The sequence below is a fragment of the Diadema setosum genome, chromosome 11 (genome assembly GCF_964275005.1).
Source record: "Diadema setosum chromosome 11, eeDiaSeto1, whole genome shotgun sequence".
NCBI classification, from domain to species: domain Eukaryota; kingdom Metazoa; phylum Echinodermata; class Echinoidea; order Diadematoida; family Diadematidae; genus Diadema; species Diadema setosum.
Window position 1 is genome coordinate 29,921,190 of NC_092695.1, and position 23,668 is coordinate 29,944,857.

Below are 23,668 nucleotides of genomic sequence, written 5' to 3' on the forward strand. Positions count from 1 at the left end.
CTGGCTGGTGAGACAGCAAACAAATTATCATTTGGCACATTGCTAATTATCTGTCATACATTTTCCCGTAATTAACCAAAATTTGTTCAATTCAGGGCAGAAGAGTTTAAAAGAAAAACTACCCAACCTGATGCCAACCTCCCAAACAACAATTAGAAACCAGGATGACATGATGCACTCAAGGGTGGTGAGAATATAGCTAGAGAGAGCGAGAGAGAGAGAGAGAAGGGGGGGGGGGGAAGGAGAGAAAAAGTATTAACCTTTGAGGCTTGATTTTTTTACTGACAGGAACTAAAAATGTAAATGAAATCTACTTACATAAAGTGCTTGATAGGGACGACTGATGAAAGAAACAGTACAATAAAATGAAAGAATATAGTATAGTTTTGTAATGGCAGAAAAAGGTAAAAATAAATGTACAGAAAATGAAATAATATGAATTAGGGAGGGCTGTCAGCAAAAAAAAAAAAAAGAAGAAGAAAAAGAAGGAAGAATAAGCATGTATAAAGAGAGGGAAATGGATTGCAACAATTGAGCAGATGAAATGCACTTTAAATTGGAAAAGGAAATGAGCAGTAATGAATACGGAGCAGAGAGAAAATGGTGCTGAAAGGAGAGGATGGCACGGGTGAGGAACACAAATGTGAGAGGATGGAGTGAAGGGGCAGAGAGAAGGATGCTTTGGAAGAAGAGAGCAACACACCAATGGGGCTGAAGAGGTATAGGTGGGGGGGGGGGGGAACAGGTGTGTATATAGGGAAGGTGTTGAAACACATCGAAGATGATAGTGTGAGGTAAATAGAAGAAGGGATGGGAAGATTGGTAGGGACACGGAGCAGAGATGATAGAGTGAAAGAAAAGGAAGAAGAGAAGAAAAGATAGGGAGGGAAATGGAATAAAGATGATAAAAGTGAAAGAATAGGTGGGAGAGAGGGAGGAGGGGAGTGAAACAAAGAAAAGATGTACAGAGTGAGCAAAAGGTGGAAGAGATAGATACATAGAGAAACAAAGTAAACATGATAGAATAAAGAAGAAAAGGTGGAAAAGATATAGAGAGATAGGAAGGGAAACAAAGCAAAGGATGATAGAATAGTGAAGAAAAGGTGGAAAAGATGGAGAATTAAAGGAAGGGATAACAAAGAAAGACTGATAGAGTGAGCAAAAGGAGAAGAGGTGGAGGTGTACGGAAAGAAACAAAGCAAAGATGACGTAGTGAAGAAAAGAGGAAGGGCTGGAAAGGGTGGGAGCAAAACAAAGAAAAAGATAATAGAGTGAGGAAAAGGAAGAGGAGGTGCAAAAATAGGAAGGAAAACAGAATAAACACGAAAGAGTGAAGAAAATTAGGAAAATATAGATGTATAGGGAGGAATCAAAGCAGAGATGATAGAGCTAGGAAAGAGGAAGGGCTGGAGATGGAAGGAGTGAAATAAAGAAAAAGATGATAGAGTGAGGAAAATGGAGAGGATATGGAGAATTTAGGAAGGAAAACAAAATAACGATGAAAGAGTGAAGAAAATGAGGAAGATATAGAGGTATAGAGCACAGATGATAGAGTGAGGAAAAGGTGGGAGAAATGGAGGGACAGGTAGGGACAGAGAACAAAGATGATAGCGTGAAGATAAGGAAGAAGAGGTGGAGGGGTTGGGAAGAAAACAAAGCAATGATGATAAAGTGAGGAGAAGGAAGGACAGATGGAAAGATAGGGAAGGAAGCAGAGCAAAGATGAACGAGTGAAGATCATGAGGAAGAGATGGAGAGACATATAGGGAAACAAGGCAAAGATGAATGAGTGGGGAAGAGCGGAAGGGATAGAGAGACTGGTATTGAAAGAGAACAAAGGTGATAGAGTGAGCAAAAGGAAGAAGAGATAGAAAGATAGGAAGGGAAACAAAGAAAAGATGATAGAATGAAGAAGAACAGGATCGAAGAAGAGATGGAAAGATAGGGATGGAAATGAAACAAAGATGTCAGAGTGAGAGAAGAGGAGAAGAGATTTAAACAAGGGGGGGGGGTGATAAAAACAAACGGCATAAGGCACAAGAAGATGGAGGTATCGAGATCCCCCCCTCCCCCTCTTAAAAAAAAAAGAAGAAATTATACTGTTGCTTCTCGGCATGAGAATTCTGCCAAAGAATGTCGGGAATGCTCGCTGTTTGACAGACTGACACTCAGGCGTCCACGCACGGCTGCAGGATTGCGTTATTAAGTTCATCAGGCTCAATGCCGGGTTCACTGACACCACTTACGGGCTGCACGGCGGGTAATGACGCAGGAGGATGTGCACTAAATCACATCAAATTTCCCGGGTGTCGCGGTATCGCGGATGTGGTCCCCGTTAGGCCACGGGGATTGGAAAACACCCATCAGAGAGTGCGGAACAGCACAGAAATTGAATGTAGATGCGGGAAAAAAAAAAAACATGAGTGTTGGCTTACTGTGTACAATTCATCCTAACCCATCTCATTATCGCATGACAGAAAGATGACAGTTTCTCATGAATAGGGATGAGCAGCAGCTCTTTGGGGTATCCTGCGGGCCAAAAAGAGGTGCCTTTTCCTTTAGTAAATACGGAGAAGTCACTTTTGATTATATTTTGTCTTCTAATTTCTGATATCAATCTCCCTTTTTGGTAAAGCTCTCAGTTTCAATGGTAGTTTGAGCATGGAATTGTATTCATACCTGTACGCTCCTATTTCATGTTTAACATAATCAAAAAGTAGAGCTCTTGTTTACTCTTAAAAAAAAAAAGAAACACTTTCTACTATGCAAGAAAGATGTTGTAATGCAGAAAAAAGCAAAATAATTTTTGGGTGTTGACTTTATGATAATCCCTACATCTGAAGATAATGAGGAATCACCATATATTGGTGTGGGTTTTTTTAATCAGTTCCTCAAGTGAACACATGAGTTGGTATGCAATTAAAGTTTAGGAATTAATATTGAAGTTATGAAAACTTTACGAACTTCTGAACTTTGTGTATTTCTGGATAGCTTAATCCCTTTTTGATTGCAAGCAAATGGAATTTGTAACTCTCTTATTTGGAGTTTGTTTTCTCTTATGTCATTAAGTCCCATCCATCAGAGAAGATTTAAACTATGAAAGGTCCATTTCAATATTTTTTTTTTTGCAAAATTCAGGAATTAAAGTGATAAAAACTTCATGAACTTCTAAACTAAATTCTACGGATGTTCTAATCCCCATTAAATTGAGAGTGTGTAGAATCAACCCTGAAACTCTCCGGCTCAAAGTTTATTTGTTTGTTTTTCTCAATCTGTAGTTAAGCCCCATCCATCAAAACAGATTTGACTAGTATGCAAAATTCATATCAACATTTCCATCTGAAAAGTTTAGAAAATTAAAGTGATAAAAACTCTATCAATAACATCTCAACGTTGTGTATTTCTGGATATTCTAATCCCGGTTTGATTGGGAGCATAAAGAATCAGTTCTGTAAAGTTCTCCTTTATTTGTTTGTTTTCAGTATCAGTCTTTAAGTCCCATCCATCAAATGGGACTCAACTATGAGAGGTCCATATCAATATTTCTCTGGAAGCACAACTTAAATTCATATATCAACGCATTACTGACAATTGCCGGATAGTCAAAAAGCCCACTAATCTTGAGAGAGGGATTAAGGCACCAGGGTGTGTGCAGACTTTGTGATGCTCTGTTTTACTGCCACACCCAGCAGGTAGGAACATGTCATCTAAAAGTCAAGAAAAATTTATGGGCTGTAATGTATTCAAGTCTGACTGGCAGCTAGAAACCTGTGATAAATAATTCACACGTTGGGCAAAAGCACTCTTATTCAGTGCACTCTAACAATAGGTAGGTCATATTACTTGCCCCCAAAAGATATCCTGGAAGGAAGGAAGGGAAAAAGTTTGCAAGATGTTGACATCACACACACAAAAAAAATCAAAATCAAAGCACACACATCAAACAAATATGAGCACAACATAAAACAAAAGGTATTCAATCTAACGGTGCAATTTATTGCTAAACAGAAATAAAAAGAAAGTGTCTCTGTACAGCTTAAAGAGGAAATCCAGTCCAAATATAAGATTGTCTGATAAAACAGAGTAAAATCTTACGAGTTCAATGGTAAAAAATTAGACTGAAATCGGATGAAAAATAAGGAAGGTATGACATTTTGCAGTTTTGCTAATTTCTGCAAAACAGTTCTTGTACAGTGGATATGAATATGCAAATGAGTGAACTAACCCATGTCATGCTCTCACAATTTTCCATTGATCGTGTACAAAAAATGACGAAAATTCAATGTTTCTGTCATTGAAGTCTGAAACATGATGTTATTTGTGGTTGAATAACTTCAGAATAGTGATCAGTTAGATATACGAGGATATGAGCCTCGGGCATAATTGCCTTTGAATGAAAAACTGGAAATTTTAAAATCTTACGTACAAGCTATATGGTAAGTTGTGAGGGAATGACATGCTCACTTTGCCATTTGCATAACCATTCATATTGACTGTTCAAGAACTGTTTCCCCCCAAAATAGTGAAACTTCAAAATGTCATAACTTCCATATTTTTCATGTGATTTCGATAATATTTTACTCTTTCTTATCAGACTAACATATATTTGGACAGGATTACCCCTTTAAGAATTGATAACAACATGGAAGATATTGTGCTCTCCATCAACAAGGAGAGCATTCTTAAGGATGGCCATAACTGACTTCAGAACAAGTGCTCCTTGCACACTCTGCCACAGTGTAGCAATCACAGATCTCAAATTTAATCATACATCTTCTTTGATGGAGTGTACAATTCAATTTGTATGCAGATACATGTTCAAATGTTAACAGGTAAGCACTTTGCTTAAAAAGGTATCTATCATAGGGTGGGGGAGGGTCCAGTTACTTCTACAGCTTTTGTCATAATGGGGGGGGGGGTGTAGTTGGGGAGGAGTTACAGTATCTGAGATAAAATAAAATGTTGAACAACTTCTGAATGCCAATCTGGAATTATTTTAGCATATGTTTATCTGTCACTGGCTGATAGTGAACAAAATTGAAATAAATGAGTTCTCCAAATGCTGGTGCAGAAATGTCCCTATTGCTTGCAGAAATCAAACTCATTAGCTAGTTCCTCATTACTCTTTCTTGACTGAAGAAAATACAGAAATTGAAAAATCAGCCGACAAAACAGGGCGCAGCATATTCACGCACTTAAAGATAATTGAGGTCACATCACCGCGATTGACATGAAACTCATGACATGGGTTCTTCTGCAGTGAACGAGATCTCACTCAGACTTGCCAACAAGGACATCAACTGATGCTGGTCATACAGTGAGCCATCTGTCACAGAAATACAAAACGACGAAAATGACAAAAACGCACCCCGTCAAGGTGAAGCCTAATTAACGTTGACCTACATACGTATCGCACCAAAACGTGTTGTCATATCAGACCTCCCCTCAAGGGGAGAGAGAGAGAAAAAAAAATCTTCCAGTGAATACCCAGCTGAGACGGGAAAGAATGAGATGAGAAGACGAGGATGAGGAAGAAGCGTGTCACTCTGCTTCAAAACCTCTTCGGCAGTTACATCCGGAATTCTCGACTGCCATTTCAATCAGTCGATTGCCGTCCCCAATTTCCAGTTTACTTTGTAAAGTGCTATGGATGCAATTTGGGATTCGCTTTTTAGATGGACACAAATGCTGGAAACAAATTTTGCACGTGCCTGTTGCGAGACTTGCAAGACGGACTTTGGAATATTAGTCCTGGAGACAGTTTCGGACACCACAATTTGCCTTCTGGAATGATGCAGACAAGCACGATAACATACCCATACTGCTTGAAAAGCAGGTCATCAAAATTGCACTACAGCTGTACATTGTCTTTCATGTCTGAGGAGAATCATGAATCATATATCCATGATTCTATAGAAGACTTAATTAAGACTAGGTATTTATCTTATAACATATATTTATTAATAAGAAGAAAATTCAACACTGGGCTAACTCCCAGCTTGATTTTTTTTTTCTATAACCTCAATCATGTACTCTTTGATTCTCACTCTTCTATAAAGCTTCATTATATTGTGGAACAAACTACAGATTATAGTATATTTTTAAAATCATTCTTTTCCGCTTAAGATATCAAGTCAGCATTGCTGAAGAAGGTCAAAAAAGAGAAAACTATAGTGATTTGGGGATGAAGCATCTTTAAGGATAGACGGGCATCAGTTTGATTCATTAAATTTCCTATTAAAAGGTTATGCTTCATATTGATATTTCAGGGAGGGTGGTGCAAAACATTTCTTTTTACCACTTGCTACAGAATCTGATTTGAAGAAAAACTTTTTGAAGACATTTTGTGATGAAGAGGGAAAAAAATGAAAGGATACTGCTCATGAGATTTTCACTCAGATTTTAGAGTAAGGCAGAATTGGAAGTTTGTTTGTTTGTTTGTTTGTTTGTTTGTTGTTTCTTTTTCGTTTTTCTTTTTTTTTTTTTTTGGGGGGGGGGGGGGGGGTCTTGAATTAAAAAATGGAAGATACACTGTATTTTTCCTCATTCTGGCATTCCAGTGCTCTTTGAGGTTGTATGGCAGATAACAAATGAACTTCATGTAATTTCTGGATTAATTGAAGTGAGGTACACTTGTACATGTAGTACACACCAGCACACACACGCACGGACACACATACAAAATAATCAGATCTCATAACTGCTTGTTCCCTTTCAATGGGAAATAGCTCAACAACCCCTTCCAGTCATGTGGCACATCAGGAAAACATGACTGTCTTGCCACCATCAAATGGTTCCATGCACCCTCAGTCCCTTGTATTCACATTTTGTGCATGTACCCAATATGCTCATTTTGCCAGTTTGCATGAAATTGCCATTATTAGCCTACTTGACCTTTTCAAGTTATTAATATTCCCTACACCCTCTGTCCTCCAAAATAAAACAGTGCGTTGACACTAAAGATTAAAGGAGCTCTTCCGCCCTGGAAATACATGTCCCTAAGACAGTTCAAGCTGTTTTGCATACTCTAATAATCTGTCAAACAAATATTTCCATATTAAAGTTTTTCCCCTCACTCAATATCAGCCCTGCCACTTCTGATTGACAGATACCTCCCTTTCAATAATTTCTTGGTGAAATACAATACTTAATTGTTAGATGGTGAAGTCTTAACTGTTTGTCCATGAATAAGAACTTAAACATGAACAAGGGATTGCTGTCAGGACTTTAGCCTAATATTGCACTGAAAGTTATAAACCAAAGAACATGTGTTCCATGTATATGCATTAAAAAAATAAATTATTTCTTGGTTTCAAACTTTTTTTTTACTCACATCAAAATGTGCATAACTGAGTCCGTAATCACTTTCTACTGTATAAGTTCACGGGATATTTGATCGACATGTGCTAAATACATTGTAGATATGATAGCAGAGTCTGAGAAAAATGGAAGGGGGAAGATTTGATCGGTGCAAAGACTGCAGACTGTCAAGAACTCATCAATAAAACCAGGCTCCACAAGAGCTCATTATCAGGTGTGTGCATCTCAGTGACTTACGCATCCTCCTCATCGGAGGTAAAGCTACCAAAAATGCTGAAGGATGCATGATGAAGGTCATCAATTTTGCCATGGCGACAGGACCTCAATCTCTGTTGAATCAATCACATCAAAGCTACAACATCAAGGCATAAAATGCTACATTGTATGCAGAGGAGTTACTATGGTGTTTGGCATATATCATTTGTAAAACATTAAATGAGGTGGGGATGTTGGGGCCAGCCTTATTGCATAGGTTTAGCAGTATGGAGTTATAGAGAGAAACATATTGAACTGATTATATCAGTTGCAGTTGTTCATTAACATCTCTATAAAAAAAAAGTTATTTCAATAAAATGTAGACATTTTCAGCCTCAAATGTACATTGTATTTCTCGCTGGGGTTTATTTCACTTGTCTCTCTGTCTACAAAACTGTACCTTGTAGATGAACATCAATAACACACACATAAAGATTTTTCTGTCTGTTGCTATGTTTTTCAAGGCACACAGAGAGAGAAAAAAACAGAGATGTACCGGTAGACAATATTAATTACATGAATATCAGTAGTTGGTACATACTGTGTAATTTAGTATGTTTCTTATGTCTGTCTTTGTGTAGGATTGAAATGATATTTCATTTATTTATCTTTTTCAGCTATCTGTCTTTTCTGATGAGTAGACAAAGTTTCAGCGTGACTGAGATTGCCTTTCTTTGCTTCGCTTTTTCACTTTTTTCAAGAATCATCCAGTCTTCCTCCAGGATGACGATCATGGATGGTCTGGAGACGGACTGAAGCTCATGGATGTCTCGTCGCCTGTCTCCAATGTATGATTTATTGAGAGAACAGAGAAGGTGGTGGGGGGAGGGGGAGGGGGGTGGTCAGATCGTGTGAAGAATCCATTCCTGTGGCATTCGAACATCAGCCCGTTAGTGTATGAAAGTCCAGCGCCATCCATTGCAGCTATAGCTAGCATGCACACACACCGGGCACGGGGAATTCACGGCTTGGGAGCCGGAATTGAAACTGACAGTATCATTACTTCATTGCCATGCTGGGCAGCTGCTAATCTCGTCATTGCCGGCCCGTTATGAGCTGGCTGGCAGAGGGAGACGTGAGGGAGAGAGATCCAGAGAGGAAGTACTACAGGGAGGCTGGGCAGCCTAGCAAGCGTGGCCCTTCTTTGTTGTCATCGTCGTAATGGAGCTCGATCGCAGCGGGTCAGCATCGGGCGCGAGTCTTTATATCTGCCTGTGTTTCCGTCCCTAACTATTTTGGTACAGCACTTTATACGATGTAGGATCTCAATGCATCCCAAAGTCACAAATGATAATACATGCCTATATGCTTGCATCGCTGCTGCCTCTTCATCACAAACTGTATTGACACTGGTCATCTAAGTCTTTCCTTTCTTTTATATATTTTTTTTTCTCTGTACTGCAATATAGGTAGCATGCATAAGATGATTAACAAATTATGCAAACATGTGCCTGGTTATCAGTGGTTATATTCTTGAAAAAGGAGGCATACAGTTCCAGGTGACTGAAAGACACATCATGGGATATATCGTCGTTACTATACAGATAAATATGTCGAGACCAGACTCAATTTCAATGAATTACACAGACTACTGGACAACAACAACAACAACCAATCATGTCATTACTTCTGAAGAGCATTCCAATGCAACATCCTGCTCAAATTATCTTTCATAAGTAGAACAAAGGCAGACCAACAGCAAAGTAGAAATGTCATCAAATTTAGACATAAAATAGGAAAGTTAAAGAACTGACAAATTCGACATTTTCCACTTCAACACCTGGAGGTGATACTGGTTGCAAGTAAACTTGTCGATCAGCTGAACTGATGGATTCATCCACACTCAACTCTTCCATTAGTTTGTGCATGAAGTGTCATAAACATCAAATTTTTGGTCAATAATGTTGTAACTTAAATATTTCCCCTTCCCCCTAAAAAGTCAAAAAGTTGTTAGTACAAAGTATAAACATAAATTTATGTGAAGAAAATTTTCCTTATTGAAATTGAAAAAAAAACTGAAAAAAAAAGTTTGGTAAAGATTTCTATATCCATCAGAGACAGGTAAAGTAATGAGACACTATTGCATCATCTACAGTAATTTGCATTTCTAATTGCTACTTAATCACTTTTTCGAGAAAACTAAATTCCGTTTTTTGGGTTTTTTTTTTTTACTTTAGGGGCAATCTTGACGAAACCTGTATGATTTTCTTTTGCGTGATTTTCACTCACCATTGAATCCAACTTGAACATGGTATGGTATTACACTGTAAACTAGCAGCACAAATGTAACGTGTGTGAAGTGTAACACATGCCTAATAATTGAAGACGTTCATGTAGCAGTCCGAAGTGATAGTTTGGTGGAGTGACTACTTTGGAATGCCTGCAAACAAGATTACAACTGACTGAATAAAACAGACATTTATGGAAATGGAAGAGTGATGCATTAAATGGATTTATTATCATCTCTCTTGAAGGCAACAGGTGATATATGTCCTGTTCTTGATGTGTGACTGCCAATCATCATCAAGTAGCACACCTGGCGAAAATCTGACAGAAAATCCATACTCGCACTTTCAATAAGATGTCATTATGTCCCATGGGCATTGTTTGTCTTCACAGAATTCATTTTGTTTAATCCCTGATAAGGTGTGACAGGAAATGGCATTGAAATGCAAAATGGCAAGTGTCGCATGAAAAAACAGGAAGGGAGATTCTCCACATATAAAAACATATATATTCTTTTTGAGGTTAGGAAAATGATAACAATCATCCTTGAAAATTCATAGTGTTATGGAAAGCATGTTCACGCTTCAATTCAACACTGAATTTGTAAAACTTTGTAAACTTTTATAGTTTAATATCTGACGTACCATTTGAAGTCATTTAATAAATTTACAATCAGTTTCAAGGTTTATCAAATTATTTCTTTTGTATTTTTCCTTTTTTTATTACAATGTACTTCTTAGCCACAATAATACATGGTATTTGAAGCCCTTTATCACGCCAGCAAATTTTTCACATTTTATGGTTTATTGCATCATTTGAATGTTTTGAATGATAATCTTATTTTCATGCCACCAGATTTCATTGTCAGGCCACCAAAAATCTAGATGTGATGATTTTTGTGGCCCAACTAGTGTTGTATATACATTTGTATAATATATATGTATATATATATATATATATATATATATATATATATATATATATATATATCTATATATATATATATATATTCTATCTTTATATATATATATATATATATATATATATATCTATATCTATATATATATATATATATTTATATATATATATATATATATATATCTATATATATATATATATATATATATATATATATATCTATATATATATATATATATATATATATATATATATATATATATATATATATATATATGAAAAGTTTGAATGCAAAAACAGATAAATGCCTTTCAAATTCTTCTGGAAGTAAGGACCTCATCAAATGGCGAAAAGTAAAATCTTTTGAATGATACTGCACTCAATACATAAGACATATTTTTGAAGAAAAAAAATAAAATTATTGCATATTTTATATCTTACATTTCAGTAGATGATACCAGCTAAGAAGTTGAATATTGACAACTTCTAGGACCATGGTAAGGAATATTGCCATTTCATCTCAGAACTAATGAATGTGCCACATATAAGTGCAGAGGGGGGTGGGGGGGGGTTGGGGGGAGGGGGGAGAAATGGGCACTCATTGGTTACTCGGGCAGGTCCATCACATACCATTTGGTGGAACAGCTATAGCAGATGGTGAGAAATTATTCATGCTCTGGAGGTCTAAATCTGCCTCATAATGATAATATATCAATCAAATCTAACTCTCATACAAGCACAGCGCAAATTTCTCTCCAGCGAATCATTACGCCATTCTGCGAAATGACGTAATTTTCACAGCACATGATGCAGAAAAACTTGACAGTTTTTGAAACAAGCAACAGAAAAAGAGGGGAAAAAAGATTGAAAACTGCAATCAAACACAGATAGGGGGTTTATTTCTACGGGATTGAAAAAAAGATGGATCCTGTCACAAACATGAATTTTCAATCAAGGCTCTCATTGGGCTACACTAATGCAATAATACCGACGCAAAAACATTCATGTGATGGCAAAGTGCTTGAAATCTTGCTATCTATCCGTACTCTTATCACAGTAACCACTCTGAGCGGCCGTGTCATCCATCAATCCAGACGGTAGAGAAAGCAAGTGACGAGCTAAAATACTGTCATTATTCAACAGCCAAGTTTTATCGCTATGTCCACGTTCATTTTGTTTCTCATATATTTCACCTTTCTCTCTCTCTCTCTCTCTCTCTCTCTCTTCTATCATCTTGTAGATCTTATCTATCTTATTTATCTACAATGTATCTATCTATCTATATATCTATATCTATCTATCTATCTATCTATCTATCTATCTATCTATCTATCTATCTTTCCATCTATCGTTCTCCTATCTATCTATATCTATGTCCACATTTCATTTTGTTTTGTCATATATTTCACCTCTCTCTCTCTTTCTCTATCTATCTAGTAGATTTATCTATCTATTTATCTACAATGTATCTATCTATCTATCCATCTATCGATCTACCTATCTGTCTATATCTATGTCCACATTTCATTTTGTTTTGTCATATATTTCACCTCTCTCTCTCTTCTCTCTCTATCTATCTAGTAGATTTATCTATCTATTTATCTACAATGTATCTATCTATCTATCTATCTATCTATCTATCTATCTATCTATCTATCTATCTACCTAGCTATCTATCTACCTATCTATCTATCTATCTATCTATCTATCTATCTATCTACCTAGCTTCTATCTATATCTACTTCTGCAATGCATGCAATGCATTCTCTTTTCCTGCCATTCCAAGTCAACAATCTGTTCAATACATTTCCTGAAAAAAATAAATGAATATATAGATGAGATTTCATTTCCAATACCCAGCAGAATAAGACTCAATGTTGGGAAGAGAACTTTCTGTCCTCAGATTCCTTATTTGCACTTTGGTTATATTCTGGCTGTACCGACCCACTGTGCAATGTGCCCGCAGAAGATGACTACTTCACTATTCTTCCACAGCTGATTAGATTTGAAAATCCCTTATGCCACCCTCTTTATTGGTATACTACATTGCGCTACTGTACAAGAGTCAATTTACAGGCTAGATGACAACATGACTGTTCCTGTACGTGTACATCACATTATGACTTTAAAAAAGAGTCTCTTATATGCAGCTGATATAAGAGAAAAGAGAGAAAAAGAGAGAGAAACCTAATCCAAATGAATTCATCTTTCCTTCTCTTTTGGCAAAATTGAGTCATGGACTGGACAATTCAACGTCGGTGCTCATATTGTACATAGTATCTCAATGTAATTTCTCGCATAACCTCTGAATTCACTATTTCACTGGAAAGAATGCTGAGCCCAGTGTGTAAAAGCTGAAGTGTGTTGAATATTCACTGCTAGAGAGAAACATATCTTCTCTTCAATCTATGTGGAAATGTTTGGGGTACACGTTGAGTTTTCTTCAATCTGTCTGCCTCTGTACAAATGAAATTGGTAAAAAAATCGCAACGGCTAAAGTTTACACTTTTTCACTTTAAGAAGGAAAAGTAAGAAAAAAAAAATGTTTTACGTCCATGTGGCCTGTGATAGGAAGAGTGTTTGGATAGCCTCCAGCTAACTTCACCAACATGATGCGAAACACGCCGAAGAGCACATCAGAGGCCACGCCTGATAATCAGGAGGGAAAGTGACGGAGGAGCCTCCGACGTCTGGTTTTCCCGACTCTTTTCCCCTGATTGTTACCGACTGACAATCATGGCACAGCATATTGATGGCGTTTGCTGCTACATCGTGATGGGCAACTAATGTCACAGACAATCTGGGCAGCATCTTCTTAAAGGTGTGGGTCGTAGGCATTTCATGCTAGTCCTACTCTTATCTATAGCTTTATCTACAATATAAATATCTATTCTATATCTGCACATTTATACATCTATCCATCTATATATTGATACTTACATAACCCTAGCAAACATTCCAATAAGGCACCTTCTAAAGCTTGAAAACTGGGTTCATGTTTTGAAATGTGTTCATGAAGAAGAAGAACTCAAAGAGTTTTTTAGGTAATCCTCACGCAAATAAAAAACACTAGTAGATTTTGATGAATAAGAAAAAGCATTTATTCCCACTGACAATCAGTTGGAATCTGAGAAGCACTACACAAATGTACATGAGAGAGACACGTGTCTGGCAACATGCAGAACATCAATCTTTCCAAAATTTTCCTCTGAATTTTATTAAAGTCAGGCATTTCTCTCACTACAAGGTGACAAGGTCTAAATGTTCAGACATAGCAAGATGAGCTAATTATCAAAATGGCATTCCTGCCAGATGTGATGACATTTTACGCAACGTAGCAATTTCCATTCTGATTGAGACATACCTTTACTGCAATGCTTTACAGGCGAATGTTGATACCTTTAATCCTTTAAATATACTACCCTCTCCTTTCGAATCGCACTTGGTTTCTTGGTTTATTCATGCAGGTGCCAGCTGGTTCCTGGGGTCTACTCCAACCCTTGCTGGCCGCTGGACACCAGCGGACATTTCTGCCGGGTCTCCTGCTTTAGACGGCTTATCAATCAGCCACGGGGCAAAGTGCCTGCCGAAGGAGCTGCCTGGGACCCAAACGAAGTGATGGGAGCGCACAGCTCCACAGCAAAGGACGGGGCATATCAAAAAGTTAATGTTTGAGTTTTGTTTCGAGTTTTTCCTCCTGATGACTGGCCATCACAATTTGATAGACCATGCTTTTTATCTTTTGAGTGAAATATATTAGGTTTGATTGGCCACATCCCAAGCTGAATAAAGAAATGCACATGTAAGAGGGCGCAGTCATAACAAAAATTTGTATGGAGATCCGGTGCATATTTGCTCTAACTGACCATATTACTCAGAATACTTTAAAAAAAGTGACTTCAGAAGTGGCTGGTGTAGAATACACATCCAGCGTTCTAAGATACAATACTTATCTCTGCACTTCCTGAAAATTAGGCTCAACTTTCAAGTGAAAAGCAGCATCCAGATACAAGTAACTAATCAATGCAGTATTCTGCAGAGCCTATTAATGAGGGCTTATATGAACCAGTTCACTACTCATGGCATACAGGCTTTGAATCTTAAAATGACACGCAAACAGCAGCAGTACATAACAGATCGATAATAAACAGCAGAGGGAAATTAGGTGCATGTGTGATGTGCTTCGTTAATACTTGTCTGCAGTACTTGTGCAGCACAATCTGGTGCAAAACTGCACGATTTGTGCATCAAGAACCTCAGCATGGCAAACTCTTTAGCATTCGGATAATTTTCCTCATTCATGCATTGAATTCTCAATCTAATGTGACACAAAAGAATACATGGGGGGTGCCCAGTAAGGCGCAATGCAAAAGAAAATTGTAAGTTTAGCCACAGACTCATCGGATTTCTAATCTGCCATCAGAATAACCCTCCAGACATACAGAATATCCCCTTGCATAACAAATGAACGCTGTGCATGGCAAATAGCACGAGGACAGAAGCAGCTGCTTGCAGAAAACCTCCTTTCTATTCTTCAAGCACAATTTCAAAGACATTTAAGCTCAACAACATGTCTTTTTCAGAGGGGGATCTCCATGTGGTCACTATAGGCAGGTGGTCACTGGAGTAGGTTTTACTGTAATTAAGTTGGGTTTTATTTTTGTCTTTTTATTGTCTTAATCAACCGCCTGTTAATCACTTCCTCACCACATTCCAAAATCCGGACGGAACTTAAGATCGATGAGGTACTAGGAAACAATGGGTTAAAGGAGGTCAGTTTGAAGTGATGGAAAGATTTCAAACGCATATATTTACTATTATGGGAAAGACAAATTTTTCCCATACTGATTCATTTGTATGAGCACTAAAAGATGAATCATAAATCTAAGCAAGCTGATCAAATTTAAGAAAAAAAAAGTTTTCACTCCATGTATATTTTCTTATTACGATGAAGAAAAAAACATTCTTGGCATCACAAAAAACATACTAGTTGCCAGCTGGGTGATAATCAGAATTACGCAGTTTCAATCCTGATCAATTACTTCCAGGAGAGACGGGTAATTACAGAGTCTGCCGGGGGTATCAAATAATCATACATGTGTCGACAGATCTGCAGAGATTCGCTAACTAACTTCACAGTGTCGTGGCGTCAAAAGATATTTAATCTGTGACTGTCGTGAGTAAACCGATAGGAGAGATGACAAAACAAGACTTAGAAAGAAAAAAAAAACCCAACACACACACACACCGGGATAGTTAAAGAAAAATATTGTAATCTAATAAAACAATCACTGGAAACACAGCTCAATATTCTTTGCCTGAGATGACCTAACACACTCTGGGTGTGGATGTCACGCACTAGCTGAAAGGCCGGGGGGGGGGGGGGGGGGGGGGGGGGGGGGGGGGAATGTGAAAAACAGGGAAAAGATGAAAGAGGTGATATTGTAACCTCGTCTTTCAGTTCCTCCCACAGCTCGTGTTTGTGTTTTGTCTTTCTCTAGAAGAACGCTGCCCTTTTCAATAATGACTGGTTGTGAAGTGCCCTGCACGGATGCTGGAGTTCCAGTGTTTGATTCAGTTCAAAGCTACCGCCTCACGTGTCATCTGCTTCTCTAATTAGCCATACCAACCCTTGAAACTCACACGCCACTGGGAGGCAATCATTAATCTTTGCCACAAAGGCTAAATATAACCCTTTTCCCCTTCTTTTCTTTACACACCGCCATCATTGTAATCCTACGGAAGTTGCTGTTACAATTTTTTTCCCCCTCAAACCCCCCCCCCCCCCACAACAACAAAACAACAAAAACAAAATGCCACGTGTGAAACTGGCATCATGACTTACATGTTCAGATTCCGTGACAGAGGAAGAATTTCGATCTGCTCTACACATTCTTGGTTACCAGAGCCTCACGGCAGCTAGCACTTAACCATGAAATTATAGAAGGATAAGCATAAAACGTTTCGCTTGTCGAGAGTTTCGGTTGCATGAAGAATGAAGAAGATTGATCACATTTTCATCACCTGACAACATGCACACAGCAAGCAGAAACTATCCATGCATTCAATCGCATCAATAATTGAGAGTTTGAACCCTACTCTCACTACAAAAAAAAAAAAAACAACAACAAAAAACACACACACAAAAAAAAAAGCATACAAAAAGCCTGTGATTCACATTTGGGACTATGCATCCTTTCAGTTAAGCCTTTTCTCATGCTGACTGCTAAACTCTGACAAACTTTAAGTAGTGGAAACAGCAGAGATGAATTTACAGTGTGATGGTAAAGACCACATAAGCTGTGGACGAACAAATACAGTTTGATAGCAAAGCATCAACAAATACACTACTACCTTCTTTGATAATTACAATGTACTTCTATGGTCACTATCTCGCAGAGGTAGTTCAGAAAAATGCCACACTTTTCATGACCTGGATTCTGGAAGTGTGAGAAACTTTTAAAGCCAATTCACCTAGCAGCTTTTGAAATTGTTAATACCCTCTTCCCAGAAAATCATGTAGAAACATAAATGGATATAGAAAGTCATCTTCTTCGTATCCATCATTCCTCAGGCAATTCAAAGGAATCTATAGAAAAGAACATTGTCTCACACTTTCTGACAAGATGGATTTACGTTCTAAGCTGCTTAAAGTGATTGATGACTGATGCGAGTGCTTTGGTTGACTGAAAAAAGATTTCTAGATAATGTGGTCTGCTCTTTATAATTCTTGCTCCCGAGGATTTGGAGGCATGTTGCTGAGTTATTAGCGTAATACATCAAACACCACACAGTATCATCTCCCTCCCGCTGGACATATATCCATCCATCCACAACATGTCTGACAAATTTGTCTGGTATGCAAAGAAACATGATGATGGAATTGAGTTACTAGCCAAGTTTAGTGAATCATCCCGACTCTTTATCTTTTCTTACAAGTTTTGAGACTTTTTTGTTGTTGTTAAATGAGATATATATTTTCTAGAAAATGAAACTAATGATTGTATAATGCAGAATCAACTGTATTTTTGTTTGCTTTTTTTGGTGAACGAATGGAATGGGATGGAATTAAACCTCAATTGAACTGAACTGAACCTTTTTTTCTTGCATCCTTCTTCTTTCTTCTCTTTACAACTAATATGCAGAAGAATGTTTTCCTCCCTTGCACTGTCTCACCTTTCACTATTAAAGCAAGACATTTACTTTAATATGTTTTTGCTTATGTAACAGTATAAATTTAAGAAGTCTGCCAGTTTTTGTTGTTGTTTTCTGAGTCCCCAGAAGCATTTAAGTGTTTTTGTCACCCATACGCCTTTCCTCGCTTCCATTGTGGCCAAGAAATATAAATCACAACTTCAACATGATCTTTTTCTTTTTCACCATCATATCAAACTTATATTTTATGCAAGACCCTCTTAACCTATTAAAGTACCATATAGGTCTTAGTAAATTGTACAAAAACTCAGATTAAGAGATTGTATTTTATATCTCAGCAGAAGAGATTCAATCAGTGATGAGTAACTGTCTATTCAATTCAATTCAAATTAAATTGAATTATTATTAATTATTATACCAAATTATTATATCAAATTGAATTCTACTAATGCCCTTCCCTCTGAACAGCCCCCTTTTGTTATCATTGTGTACATACTTGCTCTCCGCAAAATCTCATTTAATGAGTCTATACGTACATTTCAGAGGAGACCAGCATTTCAATAGTACAGCATGGTCTAATCAATATGGTATCTAAAACCAATTCATCTTGAAACTGCCCTAATTGAAAGTGGACCTAATTGAAAACTGGACTTGATTAACATCATCAAGTTATCAGTAACAACTGAAAAAAAAAGTAGCACTGCAATAGACACGAAGATAGATTCTTCAAATTTAAACACTGGTACACGTTGACAAGTGCGAAAACCCATCCGTTTTTTGGCACTGATTGCGAGGGTACTGATAGCTGGAAGGCTCAATTTTACACTACCTGGTGATGAATGGATGACGTGCAAAATTGGAAATGAACACAGCTGGAATGAACGTCGCACGGTCGGTGACAATATAACACAGTCAAGTATAGGACGTGTTGTGCAACAAAAACGCACACAGTATGGCAACCATCCATGAAAGACAGGCCTATTGGTCATGTTTGTTCCTGCTAACAAGACTACTGTCAATATCACACAACTATACCAACAACCCCTTGAAACTAATGATGTGCCGCCACATAGGACACTAACCCTTTTTGCTTTCTGCAGAAGTTTAAGGAGTGAAAAGAAGCCCCATACTAAAGTTTATTTTCCCTTTTGCATCACTGAAAACTAGATTCCTTTCATAAGCTGGTATATTGTAGACGTAGGTGATTCAAACTTTACTTAAGAATAATAAAAACTCGGAAACTTCTTCATGATAGAGCAAGAAAACAATACCATAGATTTCCAGGGAATTTATTCCAATCCTGAAAAATTTTCATTTATTATTCGTGGTACAAAAGGGGAGTGTATTCTTGAGTAACATTCGGTTGGTTAGTTGTTTTTTTTTTTTTTTAAGAACTCTTAGGTGTATCACAATTTCATTCATGATTTAGGTGGACAATATCCTTCAACCATGCAAAATTTTGTGATATTGCCATTAAGCCTTTAAAAACCTTTGAAAATTTTTTGTTTTTGATCCAGGCAAAGATTTAGCTATATCATGAGGAATTTTTCCGCTAAAAGCTGGGTAAGATTAAGTCCTCTCACATATAAAGATGTAAACGTCTCATTAAAGCAGAAAAGAAAGGGTAATTATGTCCTTCACACATTCTTTGTCTCTGGTCAAGAAAGTAAGCATTCCAATGTATGGAAACTTCTTTCAAATTAATCAGTCTGAATAAAGAGACTACACATCATGTTCATATCAACCAAGGTGGGGAAAGAAAGAAAGAAAAAAAACCTCTCTGTTCTAGAAAATGAATGCAATCGCACATCTGTTACAGCCCTGGCAAAAGAAGTGCAATTTATATCTCATCAAACTTTGATTCTATAAATTTGAATACTTAATGAAATTTTAGCGCCGTGCCAACCTTGTACTTGATACACATCACTTTTTCAAGGGATGTGTGACAGATATCCCAATCCCACATGGGGATGTCATTTCTAATTTCAATCTGAACAGTCCTAAAAAATTGCTGACTACAATGATGCGGCTAATGCAAAAGAGCTACATGCACAAATGCAATCAAGGGGGGGGGGGGGTATATAGAGATAGATTTGTAGCTTTGCGCCTTATCATCTAAATTGAGCCTGTTCCCATGACAAACAGAAAAAGGACATATGAGCCATGCTTTCATTTAAATGATGGAGCACTCTATACTAGGTGTGTTTGGTTTCTTTTTAAAGGGGGGGGGGGAGGGAGGGGTATTGTGAATCACCATAGGGTAGGACTGATAAAAATTTGAATGAAGTGAAACAGTTCTTGCATGCAATCACAAAACAAAGATGTCCCTGCAGCAGGCTCATGGAGAACATGCGCATTAACCCGTTGAGGACGAGTGCGGAGTATACTCGGGCAGGTGTCTATGGGAAATGCGTGTTGTAGCAAAATCCGTCTGTCCTCAACAGGTTAAGAGCCAGGGCATGGAAGGACTGATACTAACTAGCTAGATACTTTGAAATGACCTACTCTGCACTATATATACCCCCCCCCCCAAAAAAAAAAAAAAAAAAAAAAAAAAAAAGGGGGAGGGGAAGTAAATCAAAACAAACAAACAAACAAACAAACAAACAAACAAACAAAACTACATGAAGCCATCAACTCTGTTTCTTCTCTGGGTCAGGTCATGAAATTTTGTTTATCTTCCTCAACTAACCTTACCATGATAATCTGACCGATAACTTACTCTCAACTACATCAGTGTGCTAAATACTCGGTATTTAACGTATTTAGTATGATAAAGTTAATATACATAGCATCTCGTTTCAAGAAAATCAAACAAGAATATGCAGGACTGAGGGTTGAAATTTTTGTCAATAAGCTGGCATGAATTTTTCTCTCATCAGTTCTCAGCGCTTTTCCTTTTCCCGCCTTCTGTTTCTTCAAGCCAAAGACAGACTCTGAGAATGTGGGCCGGTATATGAAGGCACCTAGTAGATTCGTTCAAATCACACAGACTGATTTACTGCAGAGTGGATTTTGTGGCGAACTGAGACCTCAGTCATGTTCTGTTGAGCTCTGATATGGAATGTCACCCCCACGGACAGCCTCTCACGTGGCAAACTCTATGAGAACAGCATGTGAGCACACATGAGGGGCCACAATAAAAGATCCAAGGTACATTAGTGTTCTCAATAGTGGTCAATCAATCTCTGTTGAAAATTACAAGAAATTCCAGGCTACATTGCTAGAATAGAATTGTTTTGGTTGTTGTTGTTGTTGTTTTTTTTTTCTGCAGCTACATTCTACTGTTGGATGGAACAGGAATAACAACATATTTAGAATCAATTATATATATATATATATATATATATATATATATATATATATATATATTTTTTTTTTTTTTTTTTTTTTTTTTTAAACAAGCTTTACTTGTAAAAATGATGGTAATCTCATCTTAATATTTCCCCAGGGTAGCCTCTTCAGAACTGCATGGTGCTGCTCTATTAGAGAAGGCAGCCACTACTGTTACCCCAGCATTGACTGGTAGATACAATTTTTTTTTTTTTCTTTTTTTTTTCTTTTTTTTTTTTTAGTTGGGTTGGTTGGGACACTGTGTCAACAAAAATCTTGTAAAAGGACAATATGCATTTGCCAGAACTTGAACTTAAGACCTCCATTTCCAAGTTGAGAGTCTCATTCACTATACTACGTACAGTGTGCCCACCATGTCTACTTGAGCTTTTGCCTTTCAGGGGAGCATAAGTGTACATTATAAAATATGATGACAGAAGCATATCCTCATTAAATGATTGGTTGAGAGCGTAGAGGTGACCAGGCATTTATTTTGTCTATGTAACATTCAATTTTGCTGATGACTAGCCATTAGCACTTTCACCTCGGGATGGTGACCTGGCGCTTTGTTGTTTTACTTACTTCATGATGAGGTTGATTTATCAAATGACAAGGACATCTGCTTCAACATTTTATATAGCAAACAATGCACATGATTGCGTTTGGGCATTAGTATAATTACTCACACTCGGTACCTTCGTAACAGTCCAAATACCCTTGGCTATCGCTTCAGGCATGTTAGACTTTTCAAAAGGTGCCTTGTGTAGGTAATTCTTAACCTGTTGTAAAGGAAGGGCTGATTTTGCTGCAACACGCATTTCCCATAGACACCTGCCCGAGTATATTTGGGACTCAACGGGTTGATAATGACCTCAATGATGTGTAATACCTGTATACTATTGATGCATACCAAATTTACGAGGAAGCAGCAGCTTTAATTGCCAGGTAGACAATCGGTATAAGAGAGATTTGGAGCTGACAATGGGGTCTTACCTTGACCCGTCGCAGAACTCAACGGTCAGCTTGTTCCCGCTGACGCCCGTAACCTTGCCCGGCAAATAGGACATCGTGGATTCTCCGACCATGGCCAGGATGTAGTCGCCGAGCGCCATCTTCTGGCGCCGTGTGAAGGAGCCGAAGATGTGCCGGCTGTTCTGGACAGCGACTGACTCATCAGCCCACTCGACGACGAACATGGGGCTCCTCTTTACCCTTGACTTGATGACGCCTGGATAAACATGGAAGAGGAAGATTAAAATCTCTATCTCTTTTTATTGTAATTTGAAGATGTGGGAAGGGGGTCATCCTGATTTTGCAACTTTCTAACAAAGCATTTCCTATTAATCTGCCACTTACCTTTACTAAATTGTACATCATGTCTCAAAATGACATTTTCCACACACCATCTCATGCTTCCTTTCTTTTTAATCAACAATACTTGCATTGAGTTTTCTTTTATTGCAACTGATTGACAATTGCCCTTCATCAACATACATGTACCCATTAATCAGTATCTCAGTAGTAACCCTGATATATATCAAGGGCATACATCATACTTGGGTGGGATTATAATTCGTCGATCAGTTGCAATATCACAAGCTTGCTTTCAATAGGTTGTTGAACATCACAAGACTTTTTACTCTGATATTTTTCTTTTAATGCATCAAATATTGTTGTCATTTGTAATGGAGACAGACACATTTCATCAGCCATATCATAGAACATTTGGGCCTTATCTCTCAACCAATCCATTCACTGGATTGATAGCATGGACTACTAGTCAGAGTGGATGACAGTGCACTGAAAAGCTTTGGAAACATCTGATTCAGTGTGAGGATTTCATAAACTTAATAAAAGCCACTGACAGTACTTTGGAGCAACATCTGTTTCAGTACACTCAGAATCGCAAGATCTCAGATTGAAAATGTGAAACGAACAAACTTACAAACATTTTAGATGGCTTATGGTGAGTTTATAAAACAGATAACTCAAAGCCTTCTGTCTACCTCAGAGTGATGGAGATGGATTATGGGAGACATTGTAATAAGACCTCAGAAGAGACTGAAAGATGGCCCTTACCCAAGTAGTATCTTCCGTCGTCCTCCCGCCTCACGACAACGGGATGCCCCACCCACTCGTCTTCTTTCTGCAGGATGTCCTCCATCACTTTGTCATGGAGGGCGGGGTCAATGGGGTACAGCTCCTCCGAGGGCACCTGCGCCAGTGCCCCGTTGTAGAAGCGCACCTGATACCAGAGGTCCGGCAAGGGACCCTGGACGGTAGCCGGAGCGTAACTCTGGGGGCAGTCCGGGTGGCGCCCAATCACAGTATCATCATTCTGATGGGAGGCGGTAGGAGGAGGTGGGAGGGGAGGGGTAAAGATGCAACAATAAAGAATTTTGACTTGTTGTTGTTTGGCTGGCTATGATGCTGCACTCCCAAGCAATTGATTTTAAACACT

At 37.9% G+C, this 23,668-nt stretch overlaps 1 protein-coding gene across 1 annotated transcript in view; it reads right to left on the reverse strand.

Annotated features, from left to right (window-relative positions):
* The window catches only part of LOC140235406 (von Willebrand factor A domain-containing protein 3B-like), a 78,692-nt gene that overhangs the window by 10,597 nt on the left and 44,427 nt on the right, over positions 1-23,668 (reverse strand). Inside the window, 2 exon segments of the mRNA XM_072315431.1 lie at positions 22,201-22,435; positions 23,287-23,545. Coding sequence (XP_072171532.1) covers positions 22,201-22,435; positions 23,287-23,545 — 494 coding nt within the window.